This window comes from Poecilia formosa, unplaced genomic scaffold (genome assembly GCF_000485575.1).
Source record: "Poecilia formosa unplaced genomic scaffold, Poecilia_formosa-5.1.2 Scaffold11, whole genome shotgun sequence".
Lineage (NCBI taxonomy): Eukaryota > Metazoa > Chordata > Actinopteri > Cyprinodontiformes > Poeciliidae > Poecilia > Poecilia formosa.
The window spans coordinates 469084-488427 of record NW_006799950.1 but is presented as its reverse complement, the minus strand read 5'-3'; the positions used below and the strand labels follow the sequence as shown (position 1 = coordinate 488427).

Below are 19344 nucleotides of genomic sequence, written 5' to 3'. Positions count from 1 at the left end.
GTGTGTGTGTGTGTGGGCGGGTGGTGGAAGCTGAAGGATTCTCCCAACATCCCCATTTCTGCTCTGTCAGATGATGCAAGGGTGTGGCGTCCCCACAGAGCCAGGTTTGTTGGAACGCGCACAGGAAAAAAAAAAAAACTGAGCAAAAAAAAACACAGTTTGTGAACCCTTTAATTCCTCTTGTTAAAGAAAATACTATACATATAGCTGGAGTAATGTTTTGCTAGCTTGATTCAAGGCCAGCTGAGAACTGAGCTATAGTAACATGTTTTAAATCTACTGAAGGCAAAACAGATTGTATTATTATTATTATTATTATTATTTTTTAGCTTTTCATGAATCAAAACGAAGGAAATGTTGAAGCAAAAATGCACCCTGTGGAGATGCGCCTGCGTGTGTCTGCCTATGTGACGTAGTCCTGGCAGTGCAGAGCCGGGCGTGGCACATTTTACTGCCTCTTTTATGTATTTTCGTCTGCGGAAGAGGCACAGCTGAAGCTAAATCTTCATCCTGATAATTACAAAGATGTTTGAGTATGACAGGTGCACATATTGCTTTCCCAGCTTTCAAGATTGACTTTCCCAGCATTGGTTGTGAGCAGCACTCAGCTGTGAGTAAGGTGAACTGCAGTCACCTGCATCTTGCTGGTGATGAGAAATCACCTACAGGTTTCGCCGAAATGGTCAAGAAATGCAGCAGAGCCCCCCCCCCAATCCCCCCTCCTCACTGAGAGGCACAGATAAATGATTTATGAGGTGCGACCCACAGAAGAGGAACAGAGAGAGAGAGAGGGAGAGGGAGAGAGAGAGAGGAAAGGAAAGGATGAAGGGAGACAAAAGGAGAGAGGGGGTGGAACGGGAAGGGCGAGGCAGATCATCAGAGGATGTAAGAGCAGGAGAAGTCAGAGGTTGTCAGGATGAAAGGGAGGGAAGGTATGTGAGAGAGGCGGCAGAAGGCGATGAGATGGAGGTGTAGAGGAAAGGTGTGAAGGATGAGAAGCAGCAAATGAGAAGAGGAAACAGCAAAACCTGCTTTCACCTGCTTTAATCGTCACTCCAAGCAAACGACACATTTAAAAAAAGGTTACCTACTGCATATGATCTGTTCAGTTCTGGAATAGTTTTTACCCGACACACAAACGTATTTAAATCGGATAAATTTCAAACCTCTGTGTGTTTTGTATGACAGACCAACACAAGATAGGGAAAAATACGTCTTTATCAAGTGACGTTTGTGTATTTACTCATGTTTCATATCTCATGTTGCAGAAGTTGTGTATTTCTTTTTTATTTTCCCTGTGTGGGTACTTTAGTGCGTGAATGCATTAAAGCGTCTTGAGGCCATCCAAGCGGAATGATGGGTGTGAAGGCTGGTCTGAGGTTCGGGGAGAGGGATGTGGGGATTGTGCATTATTCAGCACCGAACTAACTGGAAAGCGGGATCCGTCACGCAGTCTGCGACTCAGCTGGTTTTTGAAGGAGAGGGCTTCACTACAGAGCTGGAGTTCGTTTTTGCTCGGGCTATTGAGTTCCTGTCTTTGTGTAAGCAGGAGCTGAGCCCAAACCATTGCTCTGCATCTCCTATTCTGACTTTAATCTTGAGTTTGTTGGTTGTTAAATGTATTCTGCTGGAGCTCGAAAAAGTCTTAGACATTCTGTTTCTAACATTAAGGTCCTGCTCTCCATTCTGACGATTCTTCTTTCGCCACTGTTTGTTGTCCTCAGATTGATGTCAGAGAGCGATGATTGGTAGAATAAACATGAAATGATTCATTTTAGAAAATAAGAAAGGTTAGTTTAAAATACAATATGAAGGACTTCATTTAAATTGTGTCTTAAGTTAATATCCTCCCTCTCTGATGTGTTCATCAACGCAGGGAGAGGGACCCAGTGTGTTTGTGGCGGCTGAATAAAATCACTTTACTCAATCGCATCACAAGCACCCTCATAAACAATCAAAACAGTCAATATCAAGTTGCAGGTTTCTGCTCTATCTGTTCCAGAACATTTTTTTTATGTGTGTGTTTGGGATCTTTGTCCTGTTTGACCATCCAACCCCAAAGAAATTGAGCCAAATGTTCAGAAACAACCTGTGAACCACCAAGGCTTTTGCAAATCGTGCAGAAAATGCTGGATCTCCAGAGTCTCTGTCGAAGGAGAAGTGAGTTTATTATCACCATGGACTCAGAACCACCTGTTCCAACATCCCCTCCAACAAAAAAACCCTGAAATTTACAAGATAAATACATTTTAGAGAAAGGCTAGGATTGAGTTATTTGGCCTTGAAGATAGGAAACATGTCAAAATACTGAGCCAACTTTCAAGCATGGTGGTTGCTGCGTCATGCTGAGGGTTTATTTCAGCTGTGGATGTGCAGGAGAAGGAGGACTACTTCCCCACTTCATCAAGACCGCATGAAATCACCAATTAAATGGCTGGAAGCCTGGACAAAAATTGTAATACTCCAACATGAAGGAATGTGTTTTAGAGTGGAATTATCTCGTCCTCATGCTGTTAAAAACGTTTAACATTAGCTGAAAATCAACCAACTAGACCAACAATTTCCGACAAGAAGACTCTTAGAGTAACCGGGTTGCTAAGGAACGTTTTTAACAAGTTATTGTGAGGTTGTGTGTGTACACACTGATGTTGTGAAAATCTAAAATAGATTCAATTTGAAGACCAAAATCCAATTCTAAAAAAAAACTGTAACAAAAAGGACCAGTCCACTCCGAAGCGTCAGAGTTTCGAACCAATCGATTAAAAAAAAACTCAAACCCGATACGACGTTAGTGCCGGAGATGAGTGAGCGTACGTGAGCTGTCGACCGACAACTCGTCTGATTAACAAGCGGCGTTTCAAGTGAAGGAGTGTTTTCCACTTTCTCCGCAGCTTCATCTGGCTGCCTGTGGTTTTTCTCAGCCACCTCCCACGCTCTCCCTCCGAGGACAGAGCTAACCAAGGCACGTTAACAGCGCCCCTGATGCAGGTCCCTCCCAGCGCGACGCTGCGCGGCGCTGTTTCTTTATCGCCATAAATAATGCAGGCCTCATCTAAAACTAATGAGCAGGCGCGACACGGCAAGGAGTCATAACCAGCTCCTACCGGGGAGCTGGAAAAGTGTTAACAAAAAGCACCGATGCGAAAACCTTATTTCATGCGTTGACGCGGGTTTAGCCCAATTTTCACTTAGTGCAGTGCATCATTGTTATATCAGCTATTAATGCAAGTCATGTTCGCGTTTTTGATCGGCTGGATCTTCTCACTGTAGCTTCTGATTACCAATTAGCTCCTTCTGCAGTCCAGCGATTGTTTCTGAAGATAATCACACACCCTGATCTGCACACACACACACCTACACACGCACGCACACTGACTGACAGCTGCCGGACTGAGATAAAGGAGCGGGCTTGAATTTGTTAAAGGTCAGCTCCCTTCTCCAGAATCAATGCATCTGCAATTAAGTTGTATAATTAATCAAAACTTTCACATCACAGTGTGAAATCACTTGAAATACAACGGATATTTAAAGCACAGATCGCACGTTCACTGCATATGTGAGTCTGCGCATAAAAGTGAGAGATCTGAAAGAGTACGTGATGAAAGAGACATTTTTACACTTTCTGAAGAAGACATGCAGCGCCCCCTGACAACCTGGAATAATTTAAAGAGAATTGAGGATTATCACAGATCCCTTCCTGTCCTGCGTGTGCCGCGTCGGCGTGAACATCTATTCCCTGGACATTCAGCTGATAAAGATTCCTCTCCGCCCTAAAAATAGTGACCTTTAGTTAATTCATGAGATCTGTCGGCAGCGCCAAAGCTGAGTCCTAATCAGCTCTGCAGGCCTGAGTATCTGATTCAAAAAACCTGCTTGATCTCTGCAGGTAATATTCAGCTCCTCTTTAATTTCACACAAAGAAATCTCAGCTAAATGCATATCCGAATCTCTTTGTGCTGAATGTCCTTGTTCTCCTTGAGAGGTGTGTGTACATGTGTGTGTGTTCCTGACACAGAAGTCATTGAAGGGTGTGAGGAAGGTCTCCTTGCATGAGCATCATTGGAAATCACAACGAGGGGAGGGGGGATACCTGATGAAGGAGGGCGTCCTGGGGGACTGACCAACCTGTGCAAACAAAAACAACAGACGGACACAAAGTAGCAGACACGCCATTTTGCATGTGTGCATTTTCATATATGCAGCAGTTTGGAAGCAATGTTTGTTCCTTAAGTCTGTGGGTTTATAGCACTTTGTAAGAAGCGTGCATGTTAAAGCACTGATGCTTTGTATTTCAGCTTGGTGTCACCCAGGACTGGCTTTGGCTTTCTGAATTAAAAAAAAAACTGTAATCACTAACAGGGTGAGATCGAAAGGATGCAGAAAATCCACTGGGATGCAACAGAACGACATTATGGACGTATTTAAATCCAGATCAGAATCCAAATCCCCCAAAAAATCTTATCGGATTCCTGCATGCTTAGTTTAATCTTCTCCCTTCAGGTGCAGGACGCACAGATTGAAGCTCTCTCTCTCTTTATTCTTACAGTCATTGGGTTTTTAAACAAGCTCGATTTAATGTCCTGACTTAAGGTCACTATCGAACTGCTGCCATCCAACTTCACTTTTAGCTCATGTATAATTTATCAAATGTTATTTTTAGACATTTATTTCAGATGGATGTTTATTAATCTTTGTGTAAAAAAAAAAAAAAAAAAAGCTTGTGTGAATGTGTTGGCCGACATCACCACCTGTTACAAATGAGTTGACCTTTGAGGACAAAATGAAGAGAATTGAATTGAATTTCTAATTTGTAAACCACGCATCCCTTTTTTTCTCCCTCCTCTTCACAGTTATGTGCTGCTTTGTGTTGGTCTACCACAGATAATCCTAATATACTGGACAGTCAGGGAGTGAATATTTAATGCATGACCTTCTAACCTCACGGCTCAGAAAATCTTAAACTTTGCTCCAGGTAAAATGTTTAAATGTTCATCTATAACCAGATACAGATGATTCCTGTCCTCTCTGTCTTTCCGTACAATGTTACAAACGGTTTTCCAATTAAAAGCTGCTTCATCGATTGGCTCTTTAATTACGACGTATGAGCGTATAGATCTGCAGCCTCACTGACACACACACACACACACACACACACACACACAAACATGGGGTTTTCCACAGCTGCAACCACATAGGAAGAAACTTGCCGTCGCATCAGGCGGCAGGATGTTTGTCCTTATCTACATCGCCGTGTTGGGTAAATATTTTAACAGTTCAGCAGTCAGGCACAATGTCTGATTGAGTCTTCAGCCTCAAGTCCCACAGGCAATCTGAAATACACTCATGTCAAGCTAATGGAAAGCTTTTGGTGTTTTCCAGCCGATCAATAGCTGTTTATGTGCGAATGGTGACACACTATATCAGCCTGCAGGCAGACTGCCAGGAGGTATGGAATGACTGTAGTCAGCACTTTGGGAGATGGGTGAGCAGGGTAAGCACACACACACACACACACACGCACGCACGCACACACACACACACACGCACACACACACACACACACACACACAATCGCGCTTCATGCTGTAGGAGCTGCATTGAGTGTCTGCGGTGCTGATGAAGGGCAGAAAATGAGGTGGAGCAAACGCAGAGGGTGTTCAGTGGTTTATGGATTGAAACTATCTCAGCACTTCACGGCTCAGACAGACAAGGAGAAGAGGAATGCAGCGATGTGTTCTGGAAAGCCAATAAAGTTTCTTCTGCTTTGAGCGAGCTTCGGGATTCCTGTTGTGTCTTTACAGCCTGGCAGCAGATGAAGGCATCCACTCCTCCTCAGTGATTGGTCGTCTGTCTGAGCTGTTTAGGCATCGTCAACGTCCCACGACACAAGAAGAAGAAGAAGAAGAAGAAGAAGCATGACTCGAGATTCTTGCAGAGCTGGGTAGTAACCAGTTGCATTTACTCAGTTATATGTACCTGAACAATTAGTTAAAATGTGCTTTTAGGAGTCACTTTACTACACTGTACCTTGTACTCATTCTTGAGTATTACTTTTGTAAAGTATCTTTACTATTATTTAAGTAAAATTTCAAGATATTCTGCTCCTTGTGGTTAATTCACTGGAATAAAAAAAAAACAAAAACAAATATGCTATGATCAAAAACTTTGTCCACTGACACATGTAATTGTCTCTGACACAGCAAAGGCTGTTACAGGCCAAAGATTTCTCCGTTAACCTAAGCTGTAATTTCCAATTCAGGGAATAACAATCTATTAAAGTCAGAAACTCCTGAGATCATTCTGTGGCTCTCTGTGAATGATCAGATTTTGAATTACATCTTGTAATTATCCTCGCGGCTTTAGGACTGAAATCACAACTCGCTTCCAGGGAGTCTTTCAGCAGCAGTCTGTCACTAATATTAATGTTTTTTGGGGGGGGGTTTCTGCAGGGTTCAAGCTGAAATTTTCTGCTCATGTGGGCTCATGGGAGCAAGGTGGTGACGGCATTAATGCTTTAGGTTTTCCTGCCAGACGAGACCGCAGACTGAGACAACGCAGAGCAGACAGTAAATACACAGAAAGGAGGTAAAACAGCAGCAACGTTCAAGCTGCTTCTTGGAAATATCTAAGAGAAAATCGTCTTTAAAATCGCTTACGCCCTAATAGGAACATAAGTGACTGATAACTGAAATTCATAAACTCCTAGCCAACCAAAAAAATAAATAAATAAATAAATAAATAAATACTGCAAGATGAAACATAACAAAAATGGGGTTTTGGTTGCATAATCTCACATTTTACAAAAAATTTAGAAACTGTTTGGTGGTGAGAAAAATAAAACAATGGTAAGAAAATATTTGTTTTGAGCCATCTGTTTGAAACATTCTCTTTATTTTAGGCATACTTTATAAGTTTACGTTAAATCAAGTTCCTGGGATCCCTTAGTTATTCTTCAAGATGGGGAAGACAAGAGAACATGCTGTCCAGTTGATGCAGACGTGTGCTGATTTTCAAGAAATCTTTGAAAACTTAGAAGAGTAAGAAAATGCTGCTGCAATAAAAAAAAACATTAAAAAGTACAGTGTCAGCAAACAATAAACTGAGCTGTCAGATTTGTGTTAATGCTGCTTTTTCATTTAATTTCCTAAAATTTTGGACAGTCAAAAGTAACGTTATAATAACAGAGACGTATAATTTTAATACACAGAATGCAGATGAAAACTAGAGATGACCTTTTTGTTCACATTTCCAAAAGCCTAAAACTTATCTCTACAAATCCTCTTGGGACAAACAATGATTTGTCGCATCTTTACTGTAAAAACTTTCAGCCTGCTGGACAGGAAATTGCTTTTCATTCTCCCCATTTGTCAAAAGGACATGTTCAAACATGGCTGACTTTCGTGCCTTGAACTCTGAATACACTTTGCATTTTGACGAGATGCTAATAGAGCAGGGAAAACATTGCAACAGACTCAGGTCTGAATGTTTCCCCTGAAGTGGTTGGTTCATTTTTGTAAAAAATGCAATGCAGCCACCGCTGTGGTTTCTTTGTTCTGGGTTTTTCTTTTTGTTTGCTTGTTTTTTTTTTTTGTTTTTTTTGTGTTTCTTTTCTTTCTGTAGTTGCAGAAGCAGACATCCATCTGTTCTCTACTTTTCTCTTTATCCTCCCTCCTCTTCTCTACCCTTATCTCCTCCATGTTCATTTCACATTTAAGTAAACCCAAAACAATCTCTAGAAACCTCAGTTCTAATTTCCGTTCACCTCTATTTTGTCCCAAGAGCTTAAGTACGACAAATGAGTGGGATGATCAGTTAAAGGTTCGCTTTCAGGAGGAAAGAAACTTTCTCTCACCTCTTTTCAGAGCATCTGCCTACAAGCTGCTGCTGGTGGTGCAGGAGGGTAGACCGCGCTCCCCCAAACCCCCCCGCCTCACTGGCCGTGCCCCAGTCGCCCTCACACAGCTGTCCTGTGCACGTCTGGATGTTTGAAGACTCTGTGGCACACAGGAGCATCTGTCAATAAGGTGGTCTCTGGGGGCAGTTAATCTTCACTCCTTCAACCTGCAGAGCTCCGCTGGGGGAGGAAAGTGTCCTTCTGTGTCCTTTTTCAGCTTAAACAGACTCTGCTGCCAAACATTAATAAAGAAACATTGATGTCGTGGGCAGATTAGCGTTTACGTATATTAGAGGGGGGTGGGGGAGAAACAAGGTGAGAGGAGACAGATTTTGTGGGACGATGCCACCAATTTACGTTTTTCAGCTCACATTAAACAACAGCCATCTATTCGGTTTGTTATCAGTTTGCTTCAATGTCCTCGTGTACGACGTGCATTGATTTTCCCAGTTTACTCCCACAGCTGAGACACATGCAGACCAGGTTTATTGAGGACTCCAAATTGATCTTATGATGGAGTACGTTGGTGGATGTTGCTTGTGTTTGTGTTGGCTGTGTGACGGACTGACGATCAATCTGCTGTGTACTCTGCCCTCTTGCCAAGCGACAGCTGGGACGGGCTTGAGCCCATCCTGCTTCCACAAAGAGTTGTGGATATAGAGCAGCAGAAGAAAAGGACTGCAATAAACACGTTTCTTAGTGAACCGCACTATGACGTACATAACTGCTCTGTGGTGTAAATACCTGAACACGGTGACATTAGTGGCATAAATTTAAATAAAGACTGGGATTTTTGGTGCTGGCAGTAAAACAGATTTTGGATTGATAAAGAAAGTTGACATTAAGCTTCTGGAAAGAACTGAAATTAATTATCCTGAAAATTGATGGAGAATACTTAAAAGTGTCTAATTTTGCCAAAAGGAGTTGGGAATTACTAAAAATAAGCCAGAAATCAACTAAGAATGTTTCCAAATTTAAGTTGCTTGTTGTTCAGTCACACCTCTATCCAAAATAGTGCCATTCATGCTGAGGATGAGAGTATGTGAACTTTTGACTTGCACTTGGTGCACTCTCTTTGAAATGACATCAAGCTGGAAAGTGTTTGCATCATAGCGAGCCAAAAAAATACAACGAAAAAAACCCTGTGGCGCTCCAATGATAATCTTGGATTTGATCAAAAGAAAACAAAAAAACATGCAGAAAAAAAAGAGTGATAGACAGGAGTTTGTTTAGTTTCTCTGTTTTTGTGAAATTCACTGACTTCTTTGAATAGACCTGTTGTTTTAAAGCACGTGTTGTAAATGTCTGCCTATTTTGTGTTTTGCAAGTAAAAGAGGGTTTTATAACGCGGTACGTAAAAGCAAAAACATGATTTTAAAACCGACATCTTGGAAAGAATCAATAAAATATTTGATAGCAGACGCTAATGTTCTTATTTTGTGAGTTATGGATGAACTTGGGCAATCTGGTGTAGGTAATTGAAGATGGCAGTGCAAAACTCATGACAAAACTGCAGATGGGCTGTAAACAGACAACATTTTACTCCATGAGCATAAAGCTGTTACTTCACAGGAAAAACTCATGTTTCACAGTTATTAATGGCTAATCTCGCCAACATTCATATCCTCTGGGATTGAAGATTAATGATTGAAGCTCATCTGACCTGTTGGTTTTCTTACCTGATCAGCTCCAGCGGAAATTAACTTTCACAGATCTGACCCAGATATGCAACACGAAGCCTTTCCATGCAGGGATGAATGCACCATCCTGATTTGTGACTTGGAGCGTGCTGTGATGTTTTGGGATTGGATTACGGAGAATTTCTGAAGGCAACAGAATTTTATGGCAAACGAATAAAGTGTCAAACTATTTGCTTCAAAACTGTGACACTTACCAGTCGGTCATAACGTTGCGCTTTGTTACGGGGTCTGTGACTGCTCTGCAAAACTTCACAATAAGTTTGAGTTGGAAGATGCCAATGAGTTTTACTCTGTTACCCTGATAATAATGCTGTGATTAAGCAGAAACATCTAAAGCCGGTGCGACGCGTCTCTGTGACTCTGAAACTTTGATCTTCTGATCAGTAGTCGCTCCTTTTTTGTTCGCTGCTATTATCCTTGCTCTTACTAATCACTTAAATATTCAGGAACCTGTTTCCAAGCCCTTCTCTGGATCATCTATGGTGTACTTTTAAAGTTGTGTTAAGCCTCCTGCCTCAAACTGCTGTGTCATGTGCAAACTGGATGTTGAATAATTCCCAGAAAGGTTTCAGCTCTTTCATTATACATGAAGCAGCAGCACAACCCTCTCACTTAGGAACTATATTTCGGGCCATACCGGTACAGTGTGGGTCTGTGAAGACATCCATTAGATTTGACAGCTTCTATATTAAGACAAAGTAGATTTAAACAATTCAAAGTTGAATTATGTCTAAGTTTCCTTGCTTGTCGCGGAGTGCTCAGTTATCATACCACGACTTGAAACTAGGCAGATTTATAAAGCAAAGTGTGGGTAAAATGTGACGATTAGTCCAGGTTTAATTTCAGGTGATTTATATTGAACCCTTTAGATGCAAACTTCAGCATAGAGCTGCTGTACGGACGCAGCCCCTGTGGGTGAAGCTTGTTTTGCAGCACCGCTGCGTCCTCCCAGGCCTCCAGAATAACAAGTCTCAGCTGAATACGGAGCCTGCAACACTTCGGCATGTCACGGACTGCTACAACTCAGAAAGTGATGCCAAGATGGTTTAATGTCAAAAGCTAATTCACTACGTCCTACGTTAGCTGAACTTTGCTGCAAGACAGAAAGAGAAAAGCATTTTTCAATGATTAAGCTACATCTAAAGGTGATTGTGGCAAGAGCGGCCTTTCAGCACGTTGGAGGATGTATTCTAGAAAGTGTCCTGCAGAGGATTGAAATGTCTGAACTAGAAACGGATTTTTGATCCAGACAGCTAAACCTAAAAACATGCCACGCCTCCAACCTTTAGTGTCTAATTTGTATTTTATCTTTGTTTATTTTAAGGATGATGTCATTAATCCCATTCTATCTCACCTCAGAATCTGTGTTTGACTTTTATTATATTCATCCCTTCATATCAGTGCTAAATGTTGGTCAACAGACCAAGGGTCTTCTCTTTAATTTAGAGAAGTCTTCAGAAATATCTCCAAATGTGAATGTGCAACATATTTCTATTTCAGGTTGTTTGACTGTTTCATCTCCGACTAAGTTTAAAAAAAAAAAAGAAGAAAATAATCATAATTTCTCTGTGTGACTAAAAGGCAATTAACATTTCCCCCTCTGTCAAATATTTGCCCCTTATAAAATTCATTTAAAACCTTTGAGGAACAATCGCTGGGCCACCCGCTCCATTTTCTGATAAGCAGGATGTGGCAGAAATGTAATTATGTTTCTCAGGTTGAACACCCTCAGTGGCACAGAAGGAGGTCAGGACTGAAGGATGTGCCCTTCCCCTTTGTTCAGGGACAAAGACCCTCCTCTTCTCCGTCTTTCTGTCTGTCTGGGTGGCTCAGCTGGCAGTCACTCTATTATTAGCTCCAAGTTTTATGGATAAAAAAAAGGAAAAGATGGCGATGATGTCATGGTTAACACACAATGGCTCTACCTCGAAATGATTCAGCACCTTTCCCCTCATCCAGAAAACAGCTTGAACCAGGCAATTTTAGAAATAAGGTTCAAGATTTAAAAACAAAATATTCTCTTTCAGTTTTTCCTCGATTTATTTTAAGGCCTTAATGACTCTGGTGTTTAGCCACTTTAGTCAGAGATCCATTAGCCAAAATAAGGTAAATTCATCTCTTCGGTTTAGATTTTTGTTGTTTTTTTGTTTTTGTGTTTGATCCAGGTTCTGTGTCAGTGTACACAGCTCAGTTTTCACTCAGATCTGTCTTGACACAGTGTGTCTCTGGGAGAAATCGCTCCCCGTGGTGGCTGCTGCTCAGCAACAGAATCTATGGCAACCTTACCCACCAATTAACTCTTTGCTACCTGCTAGAAATAAAGCTGAGATGCGTCTTTAAATATCTGAAATGTATTCCATCTCGATGTAATGACAGAAATTGTAGGGATTCTTTTTTTTTTTTTTTTACATGGAAGGACATCTCACCAAGCAACTGGTTTGATTTCAAGGAAGGTTTTAATTGTCCAGTCCAGTTATGGGGACAACAAAAAGAAGCAAATTCCTAGTCAATCTGTTCCTCACTGAAGCTCATCTCTTCTAACATCAAAGTCAGGTGCAGACAAAATGATCATCTCACAGAACATAAAGCATTCTCCTCGCTTGCAGTTATTTCTTCAAGGTTGTAGCTGGAAGGACATAAAAAAAAGATGGACATTTACTGTGGTGGATGTCTGCAGACTGGAAGGTCAGAAATATTCTAGATGTCCAGGAGGAAACGTATATTTACACTTTTTATTTGTGTTCTGACATCAGAAACATGCTGAACCTTGAGACAGATTGGCTACTGAAGGAGAGTAAGGGGCAGTAGTGTTAGCTAAGGACGGAAAGAAGAAGAAGCTGCATTTAACGCTGATTCACCAAAAACAATGCATTAAGAACTTGGAAAAACTTTGCCTCGTCCAAAACGTCTCAGGGTGTCCAACTCAGATCCTAAATAACTGGTTTCCTGCCTGATAGATAATTTACTTCCTCAGTTGTGTTTAGCATCAGCCTGCTAATGATCTTTGCATTTGATTCAGATATGCTGGACTAGGGGAGTTCTTGAGGACTTGAGTTGAACACCCCTGAATCAAATGTTGAGACCAGAATTTGGTGCAAGTTTGCTTTTAGTTTTTTGTGGAATAAACTGGGGAACATCCAGAGTTACAGTAGAATCAACATGAATTGAACTGAAGAGGGTTTTAATTGGAGGTTTTAATCAGCATGGAGGAGGACGAACCCTTCGACAGCTCACAAGAGCTTTTTGTGCTTATGAAGTGAGGGACAAACGGCCTGAAGTGCAGCCGAGAGCAGCTTTTTTTCAGGTTTGACGAGATACTGAAGCATTTTGTTTAATATCAGCCCCGTTATGGGTCCCCACGCCCCACCCTCCACTCGGCAGCACTGCAGGGGTATAAATCTTTGAAGAACTGCAATCTCCGTCACGGGCAAACACACAAATCTGTCCCACCCAGCTGAAAGAGGAAAGAAGGCTTGATCTGTGAAGATGGAGATGTTGAGGTTTGGGAGAGAAAAGATGTTAGTGTACAGGTCAACCCGGCAAATTGGAGCAAGTTATCCATCACATTTATAAAAATCCATCTGTGCAAAGGGCCCAAGAGACAAAAGAATACAAGAAATGTCTTGAAGATTGCAATATTTGTTTTGCAGGCATGAGGAATCAGGTCAGGGTTAATAGGAGGATTAAAAATATAGCAAAGATGTAGCCAGAGCTAAAATGAAGTGGCCCAGTCAAAGTCCAAACCTAAATCCAATTGAGAATCTGCGACGAGACTCGAAAATAAATGTTCAAAGATGCTGTACATCCGGTGTACCAAGCTTTCCACCTATGCAAAACTGGCAGAGACTGACCCTGAAAACACTGCGGCTGTGACTGTAGTGGAAGGTGGATGTACAAAACGCCGACTCTGAGGGCAGAAACAAAAGACGCCTGCCATACTTCACTTCACTGAAATCTGAGATTTTAATGTGGCAAAATGAGAAAAGTTTTGGGGGATGAATACATTTGATGTGTTACTATAATGTGGTGTCTTAAAAAGATAATTTAAACCACTTTAATCCTTTCATGCATGAATTATGATCCTTTGTGTCAGGATTTTTCCCCAATTTTATTTTTATTTTCTTAAGGCATACAAAAAGTAGGAAAAAAAAAATTGCAAAAAAACAAAACAAAACTTTTTTTATTTTTAGGTGATCAATTGTAATTTTCTCCAAATACAAAGTTGTTATTTGAAAAATACATCAGTAGTGTTGTTCTTTAGGGGTTATCTGAGGTCACAATGGGTTTTTTTTACCTGCAAGAGACCAGGCATGCTTTTTTGTCTGTCGGTCATATTGGATTTAACAAAGACAATTTCTTGCATTTGCAGCTGATGGCCAGTAGTTGATGGTGTATTTTATGATGCATTAGTGTCCACTTCAGTGGCCTGTGTGCATTTATAACATAAAAATCCACAAAAAGCGCAAGAAAATGGCTTTTAGACAGCTGTCCACTGAAGTGACCACTATGCATGAAAGGGTTAAATCATCTCAGCAGTTTTTTTTTTTAAATACAAGTGTTCATTACTTTGAGGATATCAATGATTAAAGAATATAAAGATGCAAAACAGTTATTTAAAGCATGAAAATATGCTCAAAATGTTTAGATTGTCCAGCACACAGTCAGTGAGACACAATGAAACGACATGCAGCCTCGGTCAGGTCAAGTCTTTATTGATATGGTGTCATACAGCAATACATATATAGTAGTCACGGTAAAGAGAACAGCATGTCAACTACATTCAATCCCTATGCTTTAGAAGTAATGGTAACTCTAATAAACACTACGGAAGATGAAAACGCCCCACTGGACTGAAATATACACACTGAACATGGAACCAGAAGCTGCTGGTGTTTTAAGGCGTTTCACATCCTACAATATTTCTTCTACGATATAGTTCAATATTGACGGTTGAGTATGGATTGGTGACATATTGTACTAGTTTTGTTTTGTTTTTTTCCTTTTGAGAAAAATGTGCATTTAGAAAAGTTTGGCAGTGCCGCAGTTGTGGTGACATTTGTTTGTTGTTGTTGTTTTTTTATTTTTTTATTTTTTGGTTTTTAGTGTAAGGCTTTGCAACCACGAGTCGTTCATCCATTGTCAAAGCGCGCATTATGTAAACGGCGACAGCGTTCCATAAAATCAAAACTCCCCGACGTCGAGGTCTGTCGCCCCCGTGTTCCGGTCATGTTAGGCCACTGTGCAAGAAGCACATGTATACAGTACAAAGATACTCGTCACAAGCTTCAGGTAAACACAACCAAAAACCAGAGCAGCTAGCTGTACAATCAGCAGTTTCTTTGCTTCTACTTGTGAAGAAGTGAGTGCAGTTCGTCACGGCGTTGACCGCCGCGACCTGGAGTGAGGCAGTGCACAAGCAGGAATTAATAAAAAGTAAATAAGCTACAAGTCCTCATAGCTACTCTAAGAGTGAAGTAGTTACTACAACAGACATTTGATCCAGTCATGGCCACAGTTATTAAGAAGCGAGGTCTAGTTGTTTCTGTGATCCAGCAGGTTTTCGTTTAGCTCCGCGGGGTTTTCGTCGGCGCGGCTGTCTTCAGGTTTCAGTGATGTGATGGGGTTCACGGAGCATGGGTCTTAAACGAGCTATGTATACGATAAATCACACCCGGAGACATGAAACAAACAGAATCTCATGCGTTTGTGCTGACGTATAATGTATGATCCCATGTATATACTCAACCAGACTGAAAAAACACTATTCATTCGTTTTATATCAATTACAAATTGGATTCATCTTTGTAAAAACGTATTCTCCCCTTGCATTCTCGGTAGAACATTGTGCAAATAGTTACTCATTCCAAGCTTAGGTGATTCACTTCTACTCAAGTGCTTTTAAAGACGACCCTTTTCGGTATATTCACATTATCGGCAGAGATCGGAGGCCTAGTTGCATCCTAAGGATGAAAAAAGCGGTGCTTACCTTTCATGCTCAAACGACGCCAAGTCGAACGAGATGAACAATCAGCCAAGCGTGGCACACCACATGCAAATAAAGCTCAAGTAATACATTTTCAGAAACTGCTCGCTTCAAGTTTTAGCTTCATTAAAATAGCAACGCTGTGACACAGGAACATTGTTGATGAATTGAAAGGAAAACATCGCCCCTTCCTCTGATCATCTACTGTTATTAGAAGAAAACAGAATAGCTCAACTGAAAGCCATGAGTTTATATGATTGTTGGACTGTTTTGCTATGTAAGGTAGACTGTTTCTTCCTGAAACTGTCAGTGATAAAAGCACAACACCAGCTGATGTGTTTCCAACCTATTTTTTTTTTGTGTGTGTGTGTGTGTGTATGTGCCATTGTGCATCCTAACAGTCAAACGCGTGTCCCTCAATATGTGTTGAGATTACATCAAAGCTTGAGGTAAAAATTTGCTCACTGTGTCTCTCCTACACGATGACTGGTGATGAAGACTGCTATCAGAGTTGTTCAGCCATGACTTTTGTCGCAATAAAGTGATTGCTTCTGTGGAGTTATGATGGATTTGAATAAAAATAAACAGACGGGAGACGAAAAGAGGCGTGTGTTTGCGCGGGACAGAGCAAAGGTTTAGTGGTTTCAGACCCAGGCTTAGAGGAGGTTTCTAGTTTTTCTGATTGGTAGGGATGTCTTCTTGCTGCTTCTCCATCTTCTTGGTTGTCACCACGGTCTCCTCGTAGACTTCGCGTTGGGACACCTTCCCGGTGGGCTTGCTCTGCGGCTGCTGCTCCTCCTCCTTGCCCTCCTTCTTGGAGGTCTTGCCGGAGCCGGAGTAGATGCGGGTCTGGTAGCTGTAGCCCTGCCCGATGCCGGCGCTTATAGAGGGGTTGGAATAGGCGATGCCTGTTCCGATGCGGGTCTCCTCCCCTTCCAGGAGTTTCCTGCAGAGAGGGAGACACGCAGACGGGAGGGTTTAGGGAGAACACACAATGAAACACAAACCGTAAAATGCAATGAAGCGCTAAGCCGTGAAGAAGAATCACGTGTTTCGTTTTCTGTGACCGATCATACCTGTATGCAGCGATTTCTATATCCAGAGCCATCTTGACATTCAGCAGGTCCTGGTATTCCCTCAGATGTCGAGCCATCTCACTCTTGGTGGTCCTCAAATCATTTTCCAGCTCTGCCATGCTCTCCTAAGCAGGATTAACAGATCAGAGCTCTGGGTTAATAATAATTTGCAACCGCAATGCTTTGACTCTAAAGCAGGGACGGGTATTCCTTTGTATGTTGTTTCATATACTTTTCTTGGTTAAATAAATAAATGTTCTATTTCTTTGTCATATTTTTGAAACATTTTAGGATTCTTTTCTCTTTTTTTTAGTTCATATTTCTGATGAAAACTGATGGAAGTGATTGAAAAATGACTGTAAATTCGGGTAGATGGTGTGTATTCAGTGGGCGTTGTCGGATGCACGGGAGTGTGTTTCTCTCTGGGGAGTGTTTCAGCACCAAGGACAGAGCAACTGCAGCTCATCCGCACCGCGAGTTTTATGGTTCTCCACAGGAAAAACAATACAAATGCTCAATAAATAAATACAACTGGAATAATTAAAAAAATAATAATCTAACAAATTAGCAGAGAAAAAAAACTAAAAATATATATTCTTTTTAAAGTAGTTTTAATCATTGATTCCTTTTTTATTCGGTTTTTATTCTATGTTTTATTTTTTAGATTATTTATATTTTAAATTCTGTTTTTCACGTTTATTTTCTCTTCTTGTGCGTCTATTTGCTGTTACTGCCTGCTTCTTTGCTGCTGCTGCACAGAAATGTCCCCATTGTGGGACAATACAGAATATCCCTACTCTATTCTGTAAATATATAACTGATCACTCAGATGAAACCCGTTCATCGATTTTCATCTAGACTCTTGCGTTAATAAACAAACATAAATAAATGAGCAGGAATTACCTGGTAGGTGTTGATCTCCATGCTGTGCCTGTCCTCCATCTCCCGCAGCTGCTTCTCCAGAGACTCGGTGGTCCCCCTCAGGCTCTCTATCTCGATGGTCTTGGACTGCAGCTGCCTCCGGAACTCGTTCGCCTCCTCCCTGCTGGCTCGGATGGCGTCGTTGTTCCGGCTGGCCTGCTCCGTCAGGTCGGCGAACTTGCTCTTGTACCACTCCTCGGCCGACTGCAGGTTCTTGGACGCCATGGACTCGTACTGGCTGCGGATCTCCTTGAGGGCGGAGGTGAGGTCCGGCTTGGCCACCTCCATCTCCACGGACACCTGCGCGGCCTGGATCATGTCCGTCAGCTCGGCCACCTCCTCCTCGTGCACCTTCCGCAGGAAGTTGATCTCGTCCAGGAGGGACTCGACTTTCTTCTCCAGGTCCAGGCGCACCATGGTGGCGTCGTCCACGTCCTTCTTGAACGCCTTGAGGGTGGCCTCCGCCTCCTCCCGGGCGCGGAACTCCTCCTCGTACTTCCCCCTGAGTTTCTGCAGGTCGTCGTCGATGCTGTCCCTCTCTATCACCAGCTGGGACTTCTCCCCGTTCAGCTCCTCCAGCTGGGAGCGCAGCTCTCGGATCTCCTGCTGGTAGAGCTCCGCCAGGCGGGACGGCTCTGCCTGCCGCTGGCGCAGCGCCACCAGCTCGGTCTCCAGCACTTTGTTGTGCTGCTCCAAGTTGCGCACCTTCTCGATGAACATGGCAAAGCGGTCATTGAGACCCTGCATTTGCTCCTTCTCGTTGGTGCGGATGATCTTGTACTCATTGTTGAGGATGCTGCTCTGGGTCAGGTCGAAGGCCTCCAGCGGAGCGGAGAAGGAACGAGCCGACTTTCTGCTGTAGGAGCCCACGGAGGAGATGCCTGTGCGGGACAGGGAGGAGGAGCGGTAGCCTCCTCCGCGGGAGGACACGCGCGACGGAGAGGAGGAGAAACGGGGAGATTCCCCGAAGATCCTCCTGTAGGAGGAGGAGGAGAACACATCAGATCCGTAGCTCATCTTCGCCTGCGTGGACACAGAGCGCGGCAGTGGGCGCGTCTCCTTTATAAAGGCGGGGTGGACCCACTCACTAATTAATGCCAGCTGGAAACATCCGGTGTTCATGCGTCACACGCGCCAGGAAAACTTCGGGATGGTGTTTAGAGAGCAGCTATAACCAGGCAAAATCACCAAATTAAAAAAATTAAAGTGACATCCTGGGCACACACCCTCCGAACAATGTATCATTGCTTTCCATATCCATTTCCCCTTTCTGTAATGAAGTTGTTGTTTTTTTATATGCGTAAAACTGCTGTGTGCTGGGATTCACTGCAATAGAACCTGTCTGACAACATGAAATTGGCTTAAAAAGAATATCAAAAAGCAGCACGTCGGAGAGAAATTCAGTTCAGTTTCACTTCACATCAGAAATTCAAAACAGGTGAAAGAAAATCCGTGACATCTATCAGTCCGGAAAGGGTCACAAAGCCAAGGCTTCGGGAGACGTGTAAAAGTCGTGAATTTTCTCCAGAGTGGCTCGTCTAACTTGATTACACAAAACGCGCCTCGTCATCTCATTTAGGAGGTTACGAAAGAGACAACATTTAAAGCATTGAGGGCTTCACTAACCATAAGGTCAGAGTTCATGAATAAAAAAAAACAGAAAAAGAAAATGAGCAGAAAAGACATCAGCTGAACATTTTAAAGAGGCCAACGCACACCCACGTTAAGATGTTTGGATTAAGACCCAAAATATAGCATTTGATCACATTC

The 19344-nt window shown here is 42.3% G+C and overlaps 1 protein-coding gene across 1 annotated transcript; it reads right to left on the bottom strand.

Annotated features, from left to right (window-relative positions):
* Positions 1 to 14290: 14290 nt before the first annotated feature.
* On the bottom strand, positions 14291 to 18755 carry inab (internexin neuronal intermediate filament protein, alpha b). The gene is made up of 3 exons (XM_007543162.2): positions 17557 to 18755; positions 16654 to 16778; positions 14291 to 16523 (listed from the first exon to the last, which is right to left on the bottom strand). Exons 1-3 carry the CDS (start codon positions 18694 to 18696, stop codon positions 16247 to 16249), a joined length of 1542 nt encoding a protein of 513 aa, XP_007543224.2. The 5' UTR covers positions 18697 to 18755; the 3' UTR covers positions 14291 to 16246.
* Between the last annotated feature and the right edge of the window lie 589 nt (positions 18756 to 19344).

Excerpts from the sequence above, each read along its gene's own strand:
- inab (XM_007543162.2), bottom strand. The coding sequence starts at position 18,696 with ATGAACACCGGATGTTTCCAGCTGGCATTAATTAGTGAGTGGGTCCAC. Across the intron at positions 16,779-17,556 it reads TGGAGATCAACACCTACCAG|GAGAGCATGGCAGAGCTGGA; the intron begins GTAATTCCTGCT and ends AATCCTGCTTAG. Across the intron at positions 16,524-16,653 it reads ATAGAAATCGCTGCATACAG|GAAACTCCTGGAAGGGGAGG; the intron begins GTATGATCGGTC and ends CCCTCTCTGCAG.